Here is a 13,882-nt window from a genome sequence, read left to right on the forward strand (position 1 = left end):
TATTTTGAGACAGGCTTGAATAAGCTAAGTAGCCAATAGGCAGAGAGAAGCATAATTTGTCTCATTCTCTGTAATAATGGTATGGGAATAATAATGCTTTTTATTTTGTAAAGTTGTTTCTTGCATTAAACAACACAACAATATCCTTGTCTGAAGGACAAGTGGATAAACAGGTTAATGTCAAGCCCTGCATGTTTTTTTTTAAGTCTCATGGAATGTAGAACACCATTGAACACCACACACTGGCTTCTACTCTAGGCAGAATGATAGAACAGCTATTTCAATGTTAAAATGTTATGGGATGCATTTTCTCCATCGTTTTAGATGGTAGACCACTCTGGTAGGCCTACATTATGATTACATTGCAACAGTATCCTACCTGGCCACAATTAAAACTGTAACTTAAAGTGGATACGGCCTCAGTGTTCACAGTCAAGATGCGCTGGAAGTTGCACAGAATTTCACAAAGTTCAAGTTTGCACTCAGCAGACCTGAAATTTGCTCAGTGCCGAAAAAAATTAGAGGGAACTTTGGTTGCAAAGTAGCTAATAAGTAGTAAGTAGTTGAAATGTCGCTAATTAGCTCAAATGTTAAATTAGTCCCTGATGAGATTTGAACTAGCAACCTTTCAGCTGCTAGACATTAGGGTTATATGCACGACAAACCACCATACTTTGTTTTTGCTTTAAGTAACCATCTGTCTTATGTACAGTGCCTTGCGAAAGTATTCGGCCCCCTTGAGCTTTGCAACCTTTTGCCACATTTCAGGCTTCAAACATAAAGATATAAAACTGTATTTTTTTGTGAAGAATCAACAACAAGTGGGACACAATCATGAAGTGGAACGACATTTATTGGATATTTCAAACTTTTTTAACAAATCAAAAACTGAAAAATTGGGCGTGCAAAATTATTCAGCCCCTTTACTTTCAGTGCAGAAAACTCTCTCCAGAAGTTCAGTGAGGATAACTGAATGATCCAATGTTGACCTAAATGACTAATGATGATAAATACAATCCACCTGTGTGTAATCAAGTCTCCGTATAAATGCACCTGCACTGTGATAGTCTCAGAGGTCCGTTAAAAGCGCAGAGAGCATCATGAAGAACAAGGAACACACCAGGCAGGTCTGAGATACTGTTGTGAAGAAGTTTAAAGCCGGATTTGGATACAAAAAGATTTCCCAAGCTTTAAACATCCCAAGAAGCACTGTGCAAGCGATAATATTGAAATGGAAGGAGTATCAGACCACTGCAAATCTACCAAGACCTGGCCGTCCCTCTAAACTTTCAGCTCATACAAGGAGAAGACTGATCAGAGATGCAGCCAAGAGGCCCATGATCACTCTGGATGAACTGCAGAGATCTACAGCTGAGGTGGGAGACTCTGTCCATAGGACAACAATCAGTTGTATATTGCACAAATCTGGCCTTTATGGAAGAGTGGCAAGAAGAAAGCCATTTCTTAAAGATATCCATAAAAAGTGTCGTTTAAAGTTTGCCACAAGCCACATGGGAGACACACCAAACATGTGGAAGAAGGTGCTCTGGTCAGATGAAACCAAAATTGAACTTTTTGGCAACAATGCAAACGTAATGTTTGTCGTAAAAGCAACACAGCTGAACACACCATCCCCACTGTCAAACATGGTGGTGGCAGCATCATGGTTTGGGCCTGCTTTTCTTCAGCAGGGACAGGGAAGATGGTTAAAATTGATGGGAAGATGGATGGAGCCAAATACAGGACCATTCTGGAAGAAAACCTGATGGAGTCTGCAAAAGACCTGAGACTGGGACAGAGATTTGTCTTCCAACAAGACAATGATCCAAAACATAAAGCAAAATCTACAATGGAATGGTTCAAAAATAAACATATCCAGGTGTTAGAATGGCCAAGTCAAAGTCCAGACCTGAATCCAATCGAGAATCTGTGGAAAGAACTGAAAACTGCTGTTCACAAATGCTCTCCATCCAACCTCACTGAGCTTGAGCTGTTTTGCAAGGAGGAATGGGAAAAAATGTCAGTCTCTCGATGTGCAAAACTGATAGAGACATACCCCAAGCGACTTACAGCTGTAATCGCAGCAAAAGGTGGCGCTACAAAGTATTAACTTAAGGGGGCTGAATAATTTTGCACACCCAATTTTTCACTTTTTGATTTGTTAAAAAAGTTTGAAATATCCAATAAATGTCGTTCCACTTCATGATTGTGTCCCACTTGTTGTTGATTCTTCACAAAAAAATACAGTTTTATATCTTTATGTTTGAAGCCTGAAATGTGGCAAAAGGTCGCAAAGTTCAAGGGGGCCGAATACTTTCGCAAGGCACTGTAACCATGCCAAACCTAACATACAGTATCATACTAATATGAGTGTGTTGGATTTACATTCACTATGTTACGTCTAGACTATGAGACCAGGCTGGGAGTTTGGCTGCTGCTGTATCCTTGCAGGTGGTGTGGGTGTCTGGCAGAAGTACAGTTGAAGTCAGAACTTTACATACACCTTAGCCAAATATATTTAAACTCAGTTTTTCACAATTCCTGACATTTAATCCTAGTAAAAATTCCCTGCCTTAGGTCATTTAGGATCACCACTTTATTTTAATAATGTCAGGATAATAGTAGAGAGAATGATTTATTTCAGCTTTTATTTATTTCATCACATTCTCAGAAGTTTACATACACTCAATTAGTATTTTTTTGAATTGCCTTTAAATTGTGCCTCTAACTTGGGTCAAACGTTTTGGGTAGCCTTCCACAAGCTTCCCACAATAAGTTGGGTGAATTTGGGCCCATTCCTTCTGACAGAGCTGGTGTAACTGAGTCAGGTTTGTAGGCCTCCTTGCTCGCACACGTTTTTTCAGTTCTTCCCACAAATTCTCTATAGGATTGAGGTCAGGGCTTTGTGATGGCCACTCCAATACCTTGACTTTGTTGTCCTTAAGCCATTTTGCCAGAACTTTGGAAGTATGCTTGGGATCATTGTCCATTTGGAAGACCCATTTGCGACCAAGCTTTAACTTCCTGATTGATGTCTTGAGATGTTGCTTCAATATATCCACATACTTTTCTTACCTCATGATGCCATCTATTTTGTGAAGTGCACCAGCCCTCCTGCAGCAAAGCACCACCACAACATGATGCTGCCACCCCCGTGCTTCACGGTTGGGATGGTGTTCTTCGGCTTGCAAGCCTCCCCCTTTTTCCTCCAAACATTACGATGGTCATTATGGCCAAACAGTTCTATTTTTGTTTCATCAGACCAGAGGACATTTCTCCAAAAAGTTACGATCTTTGTCCCCATGTGCAGTTGCAAACCGTAGTCTGGTCTTTTATGGAGCGGAGTTTTGGAGCGGTAGCTTCTTCCTTGCTGAGCGGCCTTTCAGGTTGTCGATATAGGACTAGTTTTACTGTGGATATAGATACCTTTGTACCTGTTTCCTCCAGCATTTTCACAAGGTCCTTTGCTGTTGTTCTGGGATTGATTTTCACTTTTGTGAAAAAAAGTGCGTCTCCTTCCTGAGCAATATGACAGCTGCGTGATTCCATGGTGTTTATACTTGCGTACTATTGTTTGTACAGATGAACGTGGTACCTTTAGGCGTTTGGAAATTGCTCCCAAGGATGAACCAGACTTGTGGAGGTCTACATTTTTTTCTTAGGTTGATTTCTTTTGATTTTCCCATGATGTCAAGCAGAGAGGCACTGAGTTTGAAGGTACACCTCCAATTGACTCAAATAATGTTTATTAGCCTATCAGAAGCTTTTAAAGCCTTGACATCATTTTCTGGAATTTTCCAAGCTGTTTAAAGGCAGTCAACTTAGTGTATGTACACCTCTGACCCACTGGAAGTGTGATACAGTGAATTATAAGTGAAATAATCTGTCTGTAAACAATTGATGGAAAAATGACTTGTGTCATGCACAAAGTAATGTCCTAACCGACTTGCCAAAACTATAGTTTGTTAACAAGAGATTTGTGGAGTGGTTGAAAAAACAAGTTTTAATGACTCCAACCTAAGTGTATGTAAACTTCTGACTTCAACTGTATATCGTTTGATCATTGCCTGAAGGCAAGGGGTAGGGAAGCAACAGGTTCATGAATCCGATATGAACAGCCACCAACCACCAGAGAATGACGAGGAGAAGTGGGGTCACAAGTGAGAACTTAGAGGGCCCAAAGACCCAACAGGCAACAGAGCTCTGACCTGGTCCTCAGTGACATGTTTCCAGACAGTCACAGGAGTGCAGCTGGTTGTCAGAGAGGTGACGCCATGGATGTGTAATGATAATTCACAAGTCTAAAGAGGAGTCTTCTAGAAGGAGCAGCAGTTCACTGACTACAACTCGGGTGAGGTAAAAGTGCACTGAGCAGCTTAGTCATCGGTTGATTGGAGTGATTCAGCACAGAGGTGTTCTGAAATGCATGTAGAGACTTGGTTATGCTATCAGGAGGAAGGGAGTTGAGTTGTTGCGGTTTATCATAACAATGATGACAGCTACAGAACCTAATTCAAAAATATATAAAGCTATGATATACATTTCTGTTTAACCATAGAACTTCTCATATCTCATTCTACTCCATGCGTAAAACCAACCGAAGTGTTCCATGAGGACACTGAGAATACACAACGAAAAACAAAGTAGTTATGAACCCATAAACACACGCATTTACTTCATTGAACGTACCATATTAATACCAACATTAAACAGTTAACCCCAACCTGACTACAGGTTGGGTTTATATTGTGTCAGAATTAAGAAAACAGAGCAGAGGGTTTAGAATGTCACTTTATTTTTCAAACTATTGAGAGATGTTAAACACTGAACAAATAAAGATGTCCCAGTCAAAACTGACCAGATCCACATCAATCATCTTTAACATTTCTTTATTGCGAGCTGTGTTTGAGTGATATCGCAGTCTGCAATTTACCCATACTGGACCAGTGTTCACTAAGGACCATTGCTTCGAAAAAAAATGGTGCATATTCCAGCATTATCGGACATAGAATTTGGAATTGTCCCTGACATAAACCTAGCTCCAAGGACAGGAGTATTTTGCGGAACAAATACAGATTCAAAGGCACATTGGTAGGGATGGATTTATCGGCACACAGTCTGATCTTCGCCTATCTAAAGTCATGTTATATGTGGAGAACAGTGGCAATGCAAGATGAGAAAAGGGAAAATAAACTACTTTGAACTACCATGTTTGCTACATGGAAATAGTTTTTAGAATGTGTGATGGTACCACAGCACTCTAGGTTTATGTAGTTAACAAAAAAAGCTAAAGAAACTATGCTTGTTCATTCACCATCATGCATGCTTCTCAATGAGCAGAACATTCCTGCAAAACAAACGCTTAAAAGATCTGAGGGAATTTTGACATGGATGTCAAAACTATGTACAAAATTTGAACTTGCAGGTGTGTTGTATTTTTATCTACACGTAACTTTGTGTCAATTATGGAATTACAAAAGTTATCTACCACTGTATAACTAAATACAAAAGGTCTCATTTCTGTACATTCACTAAGGCTGTTCAACTTTAAAAATTTTGTGATGAAATTCCATAAGGCAAAATGATAGCTAAAGGAATGGTGACAAGTATAGTTCGCGCATACAAACACTTTCGTATTTTCTTGTCCTCACAATTGTTTACAGTTTTAATGCATTAGCGCCCTCTGTTTTGACATTTTTGCTCACAGTTCTGCCTGGGTGAGGATTGCTAGGGGATATGGGAGGAAATACAAAATGTACATTTAACAAATAATTAATTGAAAAAGTAAACAATACTTTTTGAATTGAACACATTCAAAAACAGGCAAAATTTGTTTAAGTATTTCCTCCCGGTAATAAGTGTATGATGGCATGGGTACATTAGAACAGAGTGAGGAGAGAGATGTGAGGAGTATGGAATGTTGGATAGCTAACGCGCATTGGCCAATAAAAAGAAAAGACTGCAAAACAATGGTATGCCTCGTTTGCATTGCAGAACAGGTCAACATTATGTGATGCAAACAGAAAAGCTCTACAGGTTTTGTACATCTGTTTCGATAAACCTCCCAAAAAAACAGAAAAGGTCAAATAAATAGATGTATACATAAGACATTTTATAATTTATTTTTTATATATATATGTCACATAAAGCTTCTTGTAACTGCCAAATTGGTGCCAGTATTCCACTTGCTGGACACATTCGGCTTTACCTGTGCTAGATGAACTCTTTCAACCCCTTCTGAGCATAACTGTGCCTCGACTGGACACCTAAACCCCAGCCAACCCCCAACTAGAACCTTAGTTTGCAATTCCTTGTTAGTAGCAGCACTGCAAACAGGGGCACATCTTTTCTGCAACTTTTTTTTAAATCTTTGAAAGAAAAGAGAACTGAAACAGCAGCCCTTCGACAAACCAACTTTTTTTTTTTTTTTTTTTACCAAAACCTCATTCGATTATCTCTGAGGGAGGCACGGAGGGAGTTTTGCAGTTCTGGCTTTCCACAACTCAGTGGCTAAAAAAATAGTTTTCCTTCCTCTGTCAAGTGACAGAGAGAGACACTCCAACTACTCAGTCTAGGCAGACATATGGCAGGATGTTTAGTTTGCTCTCATCCCCATGCGGATCCAAAGATATGCACTCCGTCCAGTCGTACCAAGTGCCCTTGGTGTCGCAACAACCGTTTACCCCTTGCCAGTGCTCCATATGTACTCTGTGGAGGTCCTCGTCAGTCACCTCCCGGCTCACCCCCGGTGTGTCCGTTACCGAGCTGTCCAGCTGCAAGACGTGGACTCCTCGCCTCGCCTCCCTAACATCGCTCTCCTCCCGTTTCAGGTATTCTGACATGAAAAAGTGTGCGCCGGGGGCCTGGACCCCCGAGGATGTGAGCACGTTGCTCTGAAGGTTTAGGTAGGACTGGATGATGTCGTTTCGGGACAGCTCTTTCCAGTTAGTCTGTTGGAAGGGGCTGGGGGTGGGAGCGGGATGCTGCTGCAGGGGCAGGTGAGTCCTCTGCTGGGGCTCAGGGGGAGGTGGCCTTGGAGGTTCTTCCACCTGAGAGGGTTCTTTATGTACCATGGACTTGATCTGCCCAGTCACAGGGTCAAACGTTAGCCTGCGCTCTTTTAACCGCACAGGCCTCGTTTGGTCCTCTGTGTCCTGCCCCTGCAGGTTGACAGAGTAGTCCCTGGACCTGTACTTCTTCCTCTTTTTGCGGTCCGAGCTGGAGGCAGCGACTTCTGCCTCAGCCTTGACCACCACTACAGAGGAGGAGGGGGTGGGTCTATGTAGTTCTGAGCACTCAGAGTTGGTTGGGGCGGGCTGGGAGGTGGGAGGGAACACCGGCGGGGGTTCCAGTGTTGCAGCGTTGCGTGGGGGATGGGTGGTGACCTCTGAGGAGCCGGGCCAGTGCAGTGAGGCCCTATGGGCAGGGGGTGGCAGCCCATCCACATGAGACACTTCGGCTGGGGGCTTTAAAGACTGGGACGACAGCAAGCGAGGGCTCCGGGCTGGGCTTGGGATAGTCCCTTTTGGTGCATATGTTGAAGAGCGCTTGGACATCGTCTCTTGCTTCATAGTTCGCGGACTCCGCAGACTTGATGAGAGACAGTGGGGGCTTTTGGCCTGATACTGTCCACCGCCTCCTTCGTCCAGCCTTGCCTGCTGCTGCAACACAGCAGTCTTGAGTAAAGAAGAAGTGCTAGGTAGTTTGGTGAGGCCCGGGGAGCTTGGGTGAGGCTTGACAGCATTGACAGGGATTCTACTATGTTTGTCATTCTCTAGGGGCTCTGTACGGGCCCTGTCCGGCGATGGGGGAGCCTCAGGGCTACCTGCAATCCCATTTGTGGGTGGTGGTGGTGGGGTGTTGTACATCTGCTCGTAGGGGGACAAGTTGGAGATTTTGGCCACTAAGTGCACACTGTCCCTTTGCTCCCCTCTACGCTTTCTGCTGCTCGACTTCTCCGCTTTTGGCGAGTGGGTGTTGTGGACGTCATTTCTGGTTTTCACCTCTGGGACACCCTTGCTTGCCATTGAGACATCAGGGGGTGGAATGTCAGTCCGAAGGGGGTGGGCACTGCCATTTGCAGAGCCCGGGACACACATGGCCCCCCGCGATTGAGTCTCATTTTGCCCTGGCTCTATCAATTTCTGCCAGCTCCGCAAAAGCTTCTTGGCACGCTTGGCAAGGTCTTCATCCTTGGTCTGCTTCCTCACATCATTGATCAGTTTCCCTAAGCGAGTTTCCTAAGTTGGTAATAAAAATAATAAAAAGTGGTTAAGAACACCAGAATCATTGACACTGAGAACAATACTTTTTTTTTTTTTTTTTTACTTAAAGCTTTGGGTCTTACCTCAAGAGCTTCTTTGGTGATAGGGAACTTCTCCAAATATGTGATAACTTCTAATACTGCCACCATATTGCAAATCTGCTGGAAGGAGCAAAAGTGGTGATCAGAACACAGAATTTCTGACAAGTCATTTAAAAAGATGGTGTCAAGCAACTGTAGTTACTGGCTAGCTGGTACTTCTAAGTAAACAACAGTTGGCTTGCGAGCTGGCCTATTACCTAGCTAGAGCTAAACGCTATGCTGGTTATCAACTGGCTAACAAGCAATCTGGTTAATTACTAGTGATGTTGAACGTTCAGGCTGCTGCACAGACACTATGGAAGTTCTAGTCTAGAGAGCCAGGTTAAATTGTGTTTGAGTGCATAATAATGAGTGAGAAATAGGTGCAATAGCTTGGTGAGTGGGCAGAATATACTATCATCCTAAATTTACATGTTGAATTATTTTGTCATAAAATTATTTTATATGTGCTAACTTCCCTAATGTGGACAGTTTGTGTTACACAAGCTTGTATTTTCACCACAAATGGAGTGTAATTACACTTTTTTTAATTTTTATTTTTTTTACCTCAGATTGGTGATTGGTAATATAAAAGTTAGTCATCAAGATTAAAAGAAAGCTGTCTTTACATTTACCAGACAGCAAAGTGAGACAACCACATATCACTGTCGTAAGGACATTTCTCTCTCAATGATACTAAATCGATTGCTTTAAACAGAGTCATATTTTTGGTTTGTAGAACTACCGGAGGTGATGATTCAATAAAATGATGCAGTCAAAAAAAAAGTGTTGGGTTTCCTTTGGCTATCTACTGCAAAAACATTGTGGCACAAGGAGATGAGCTACTACAGGTTCTAATCTATCGACAGGTAGGCTATATGTAGTATACCCAAGATCATTATGGGTTGTCCGTTAGAAGAGCGCAAATAGTACATGTTGCCGTGGTTATTTTCCAAGATCCGTGGATTAATATACAATATCAATGTGAACGATTTGTGCGCACTACTGATTACAGTACAACTTTCTTGGTAAATGTTGGTGTGAGTAGTTTATACGGTAGTAATTTAGCAAAATATATGTTCTCAACACATGTATGTGTAGAGTAATTTTTTGTTTTATCTTCAAAATAGCACAAACTATTTCTGCATGTTATGAATTTGGACATTTAAAATTGATATTTTGACACTGGACTGCAAATCAAAAATCGATGACAACCGGAAGCAGCAACAGTACCATTTTCAATTGATGTTTAAGGAATATCAACAGGATTCTACTTAATCACGTAAAAACTACTGAATGAGCCCAAAACGTGCTTTGATGTGTTGATTTTGATGATACAACTGAAGTCGTGAAAATATGTTTATTTTTCCTACAATTATTTAAAGCATGATACAGTAGCTTGTTGCATATAACTAGCTAAATTAGACCTAAATTATCTTATCCATAGCAGGAAACACTGAATAAGATAGCCTGACAACTAGGTAACGTTACATGACATGAGGCTAGCCATGTTAACCTGATGCTACTTATAATCTTAGCTAGGTAACTAGTTTGCAGGTTGCAATGAGGAGTCAACTGTATAGCCATTGCAGCTAAGGTAGCTAGTATTGTAGCCAGGTAGCTTTCTACGAGTTAAGTTAACTAAGCTACCTAAACCTTGGCCAACAAAATCACTACAGGTGTTTAGATAGGTATTGGATAACACATGTCATGTGATTAGCTAGCCAACTACTTTTAACTAGCTAGAATTTAACAGATAAACACTTGTTTGAAACAGAGGTTTCATTCGCTGGCTCATTGGCTAACTAGCCAAAGTTAGTTAACTAGTTCGGTGAAGGAATTAGAAACGATGCTTGCCAATAAATACCAAAACAAGTTCGACCTCACTCATTTTGACAAGTTAGCTAGCCAACCAACTAACGTTAGTTAGGTACTTGGTAGCTATTAGCTTGCTATGTACTGTTAGCTACGCAACAACGTGTATTTCGACGCGGACGAGGAATGGGAGAAAAATCAAGTGGGCTAGATAGTTAGCTAACTAACGTTAGGCTGACGCTATTTTGTCTGATATCCATTTAGTGTATCAAGAGTTAAGCTAACTTGTTTTCAACATAGCTGGCTAAACATTACACTGTTGGCCAGGCTAGCAACGAAGTTAGCTACGTTAGCGTAGCAAGCTAGTTTTAACTACCTACAGTAGATAAGTCAGTAGCTAACTTGAGCTAGCAAGCAAGGTGTCAACTCACAAGCTTGTATTATTAGCTATAATTTATCAGTGGATATTGGGAATATTATTTTTAAATAAATATGACGGCAAGTATTGGTCCTGATAGCCACATCGTGTTGCTTGCTACTCACATTGCTGTGACTATCGATGGCCTGCAGCAGCCGGTCTCTCATCTGCTGCGGAGTTGCTGAGGCCGTTGTCATTGCCTGTTTGGTGCGATCCGGCGGACGGGGGAGGAATCCTCCAAAACGAATACTGTGGTACTTGTCGACACTCACGGGCCTTTATGGAGATATGCTAGATACTTGAGCCGCATATTTATCTAATGCATGTACGCTTAAACGTTCGTATAATGTCACATTGATTCGGAGACGTTTATCGCCTGCTGCTGCCTCTTCGGCGCTCTGGAAACTCACCACCAGCTGCTGACTGCTGGATCATTCACAACGGCCTATTGCATTATGGGATGCAATGGACGCACACTTGACCCGCGCACGTAGCTAAACCTAAACACACCTAGGGTAAGTGCAGGCCTAGTGGGAAGGCCCAACTACTGTGTTTTCAATAACATTTGCTTACAATAACCTACTGTGAAACCTACTGTAAGTGTTCAGTTCTAGCTGTTATTTTTTTCAATAGGAAGTTATTCCTACTGCTGGTGCCTTTTGTGTATGACCCTGCATTGTATTGTTCTTATGCAATAAAAAGCTAAATTAGGTGAACATATGGTCCTATGGAAACCTCACTGGACTTGATTAGGTCAATGATTCTTTGTAGTCTAATAGTGTGGACTATTTACTGGCCCAAGCAGTTAAAATAGTTATTGTTAGCATTGCTTTCCTCCAAACTGTTGCTGAAATGTTCACTTGCTGGGTCTATACAGGATGTGACTAGAGGGGCCAGGGGAACCAGGTGAATAAGGTTCTTTCCAGCGACTCACCTGGGAAACTCCCAAAGATGTGGAAAAAAATGCCAATTGATGGGAACTAAATGCATTATCTTTCTGAAAAGTAGTTATTTTATTTTAGCTGACAAGATTTGAATGTGACCGCTTCAGGTACAATGGCTCTACAAATATTATTATTATTATTATCATCATCATCTTAGTGTGTGAACATAATATTTGTGCTCTCTACAGCCATTCTACCTCTCATGATCACCAGATGGAGACATTGTACAACAATAAAACCATGGGTCAACAACATTCAGTGGGGTCAGTCACATTAATATGCTTATTTAGATTTTATTTAATCTAATTTCATTTACAAATAGTAATGCAAAGATACAAAGACTGAAGCCTTCACACAAGAAAAATACATTAGGTATGATTCGAATAGAAGCTTAACATCCGTTTTCAGTTATTTAGCACACATTTAATACATGGATTTTTTGGTCTGTTTTTTCCCGTTTTATATAAAAGCACAATTTAAAAAGAACAAGATTTGATCCATTCATTTTAAAGGGTCAGCTCAACAAAAGTACAGGATTGCCAAGCTGTTCTGCTGAATGCTAGGATTTGCATATTCGATGAGCATAACTGTCCTGTTGCTGTGAGTACAGTAGGTGTAGTATCCAGACAATGCAGTTAAATACATTTGCAACATTTGAGTAATAGTACTGAAAAGAAAATACATTATATTACAATTTAGCTGCCGTTGTATGAGAAAGGGACCACTAGAGTGGGCCATCCCCCATTAAATGCACATATCAGAGGAATTCTAGTTTTTTTGTTGTTGTGGTAACTATCCTGAATGATCAAACAATGATTTCTCCATTTCATCTGTCTGGTTGATTTTCCATTTTTACATGTATTGCCACTATAATAAATAAAAACATTTACAGAATTATATTGAGATCTGCATTTTATCCTACTGGAGATGCTTTGGGTGAGCAGGTTTTAGTCACACAGAGTGTTTGCACATGATTAACCTAACCTAGTCAGAGCTAAATACTTGCTAAAAGCAAAAAATATCACATCAATACTTTTTTTTTTACATCATAAGGAGATATTTACAAATTTGGTACCATGTAGAAAGAGTTACCTCAAGGTATCAAGCTGAAAATGTCAGTCACATGTCAGTCTTAATGGAGTAGGTTATGCAGTGAGAAATAAACTTAAGATAAAGCCGATTTATATTTTCCTCAAATATTTTCCTTTTCTAAATGTAAACAATTCATAGACAAGTGTATAGTTTTAAGTTCATGTAATTCTCAGTCAAACAAAACGAAAACGTAACTTTTGAGATGCAGTGGGAAATTAGAGTATTTGAAGACTATTTCAACATTGACAGAAACACATTTTAGTGAAGGACAGATAACAATGTGCTCCCAAATAAGTGCATTACTGGAACTATAAATAAGAGTTAAAGGGACAATTTATGAACGTAATACTTGGAAATACAGTTATTTATTTAGCAGCTATACAGCCTGGATCTGTCGGTTTCAGCATTGGACAGCTCCATTGTCACAGTCATGACATTAAGGGAAGCTGTCAACTGCTGATTCAGCCAGGCAGCCAGGCTAGTATGTTAAAACGTTGAGATGGCCATGTTTGGCTATGTAATACTTAAATATTGCCCAGATTACCTGTCTGGTGTCACGGGGAAGTTGATGGGTTTACAGCAGGGTTATTCAACCGGGGGTCCGTGAAGGTACTGCAGGGGGTCACCGAAAATATTTATTTATATCACTAAGCAACAGAATAAACTGATTTTAAATGACATACCTACAGTATAAAATATGGTTAGCTTTCTTGACTTGGACATACATTTTTGCCAAAACACAACTAAACTTTGTTTAACCAGCTGCCCTTAGCGAAAATGGGTTTCTAGCTAACAGGCTATATTAGAGTTTATACTTCCTCTTCTAATTAGAATGTGGGGTGGTGGAAAGCATCTACCAAATCTATTTATTTTAAATTGTTGATTACTTCTTGCTCTTATCAGTCACCTAATGATAAGACAATACGTGAAAACATTTATTTTTGCTAACATATGATGGGGGTCCCTGGGTCGCAGATTTGTCTGGGAGCTAGTCTCTGGGCATGAAAAGGTTGAAGACCCCTGGTTTACAGTATCCTGTGTGGATGGCAAGGGTCCAGTTCATATTAAAACAACATCTTTCCCCTTATTGTGGCAGTAATAATAGATCTTTCAAATCAGTCAGATTTACTACATAAATACAGATTTTTTTTTTAAAGAAAAGACAACTGATTGTAAAAACACAGTTAAGCAACACAGAGTTTGGATCAGTCTAAAAACATTTGGTAAACCGATACTAAGTCAGAAAAACAGAACAGAAGAACAATGACA

At 40.6% G+C, this 13,882-nt stretch overlaps 1 protein-coding gene across 2 annotated transcripts; it reads right to left on the reverse strand.

Annotated features, from left to right (window-relative positions):
* Nucleotides 1-4,778: 4,778 nt before the first annotated feature.
* LOC139375935 (mediator of RNA polymerase II transcription subunit 26-like) lies at nucleotides 4,779-11,032 on the reverse strand. 2 transcript variants are annotated; one of them, XM_071117909.1, is made up of 3 exons: nucleotides 10,703-11,032; nucleotides 8,348-8,422; nucleotides 4,779-8,240 (listed from the first exon to the last, which is right to left on the reverse strand). In XM_071117909.1, the coding sequence occupies exons 1-3, from the start codon at nucleotides 10,772-10,774 to the stop codon at nucleotides 6,567-6,569; spliced, it is 1,821 nt and encodes a 606-aa protein (XP_070974010.1). In that variant the 5' UTR covers nucleotides 10,775-11,032; the 3' UTR covers nucleotides 4,779-6,566. The 2 variants fall into 2 exon arrangements, with proteins under 2 accessions (XP_070974010.1, XP_070974009.1); XM_071117908.1 differs by having other exon boundaries at nucleotides 8,348-8,425; nucleotides 10,703-11,022.
* Between the last annotated feature and the right edge of the window lie 2,850 nt (nucleotides 11,033-13,882).

Source organism: Oncorhynchus clarkii, chromosome 20, assembly GCF_045791955.1.
Source record: "Oncorhynchus clarkii lewisi isolate Uvic-CL-2024 chromosome 20, UVic_Ocla_1.0, whole genome shotgun sequence".
Classification (NCBI taxonomy): Eukaryota; Metazoa; Chordata; class Actinopteri; order Salmoniformes; family Salmonidae; genus Oncorhynchus; species Oncorhynchus clarkii.

Excerpts from the sequence above, each read along its gene's own strand:
- LOC139375935 (XM_071117908.1), bottom strand. The coding sequence starts at position 10,774 with ATGACAACGGCCTCAGCAACTCCGCAGCAGATGAGAGACCGGCTGCTG. Across the intron at positions 8,426-10,702 it reads CCATCGATAGTCACAGCAAT|CAGATTTGCAATATGGTGGC; the intron begins GTGAGTAGCAAG and ends TGCTCCTTCCAG. Across the intron at positions 8,241-8,347 it reads TCACCAAAGAAGCTCTTGAG|GAAACTCGCTTAGGGAAACT; the intron begins GTAAGACCCAAA and ends TTACCAACTTAG.